The following is a 1,476-nucleotide window of genomic DNA, read 5'->3' as shown; positions in this document are numbered from 1 at the left end:
ACAAAAATTTACAAATAGCGGACTTAAAGCCAAAAGGCATTTGTCTACTGGTAAAAACAAGTGTTTATAATTTTTTTTTTTCAATTCAATCATTTAATTCAGACATAAGTACAAGTACAAGCCCATATCATTTGTTAGTAATACAATATAAATTAATCTTAATATGCTAATGTTAGTAAGTACACATTAAATTAGAAATAATAATAATCATTACACAAAAATATCTTATTTAATATAGCAAAGACTGCCACATTCCAAACACTACCGCTGTACGTGCATCAGCATCCAGTGGTGTTGGAACGGGCAGTCTAGCCTCTCGGCCACCACACGTAGCAAACTGTTGGAGCTCCCGCGCAGCCGCCGCATCAGTGAGGCAGTACGCTTACGCATTATAGCGTGAAAACCGTCGGTTCGATGCTCCGCGAACATACCTGATGCACTGCAGAAGCGCGGCAGACCCAACAGTATCCGAAAAGCATTGTTATATTGTACTCTCAAGGTATTGAGAGTACTCTGCGTGTAACTTACCCACAGGCTGCAGGTGTAGAAGCTCTGGCAGTAGGCTTTAAACAATGTTATTTTGACTTCCTTTGTACACCGTGCAAACCTGCGGGCAAGCATATTACAACGCACAGCCATGGAGCGTCTCTCCCTTTCCATGTCCATGCCATCTGAGAGGTCCGCAGTCACCCAGTGGCCCAAGTATTTGAACTCTGACACTACGCACCTTTAGAATTATAGTGACACAATAGAAAAATGCAAGTTTTTGGGAAACGTTAAATAAAGATTGACGAGTTCATAAATTCCATAGATAAAGAGGGATTACCGAGCTCTGATTGAGAAATAGTTACTAAAACTTGTATTTTATTAAACTTTACTTATTTCTTAACATGGATTTATACATTAACACATAAAATAAATGTAGTAACTATTTTTTATATATTTTTTTAAAAAGTGCATCAGTTTTAGGTCTCTTTACGATTGAAATAATATTTTTTTTAAAGACCGATTTCTACATAGGGCTTAATATTACTGAACAATAACACACTCAAAACGTATCATATCAAGTTAAGTCAATACAATAGTAAACTTCCAATTGTTTTAAGGGACACTTTCTATTTTTAATAAAACATTAACAATATTCGAACACGATTTATTTTTAGTCAAAAATATGGTTTCATCTTAAACAACAATCATAATAAACAAATCAAATATCCTTCTAAAAATATATAAAAGAAAAACTAATTTTAACAATGTTTTTCTTTCCATTTTAATAGATGTTCTGTAGATAGGACTACTGAACTATATATCTAAGTTTAGAAAAATACCTAATCACTTTTCTAGTACCTATTGAGATCACATAAGTATTTATGTTCATGCTCTAAACAAAAGATGTTCATATTCAACAACTGTTAACAAAAAAATCAAATATCCTTCAAAAAATAAAAAATAAAACAGATCAGAACAAGATCATTT

The 1,476-nt window shown here is 33.1% G+C and overlaps 1 protein-coding gene across 1 annotated transcript; it reads right to left on the bottom strand.

The window, feature by feature from the left end:
- Nucleotides 1-235: 235 nt before the first annotated feature.
- LOC134655240 (uncharacterized) lies at nucleotides 236-707 on the bottom strand. Its single transcript, XM_063510689.1, has one exon. The coding sequence runs from the start codon at nucleotides 664-666 to the stop codon at nucleotides 262-264; it is 405 nt and encodes a 134-aa protein (XP_063366759.1). The 5' UTR covers nucleotides 667-707; the 3' UTR covers nucleotides 236-261.
- Between the last annotated feature and the right edge of the window lie 769 nt (nucleotides 708-1,476).

The sequence above is a fragment of the Cydia amplana genome, chromosome 16, assembly GCF_948474715.1.
Source record: "Cydia amplana chromosome 16, ilCydAmpl1.1, whole genome shotgun sequence".
NCBI lineage: Eukaryota > Metazoa > Arthropoda > Insecta > Lepidoptera > Tortricidae > Cydia > Cydia amplana.
Note: the sequence above shows the minus strand (reverse complement) of the source record. Positions and strands in the feature narration are given on the sequence as shown.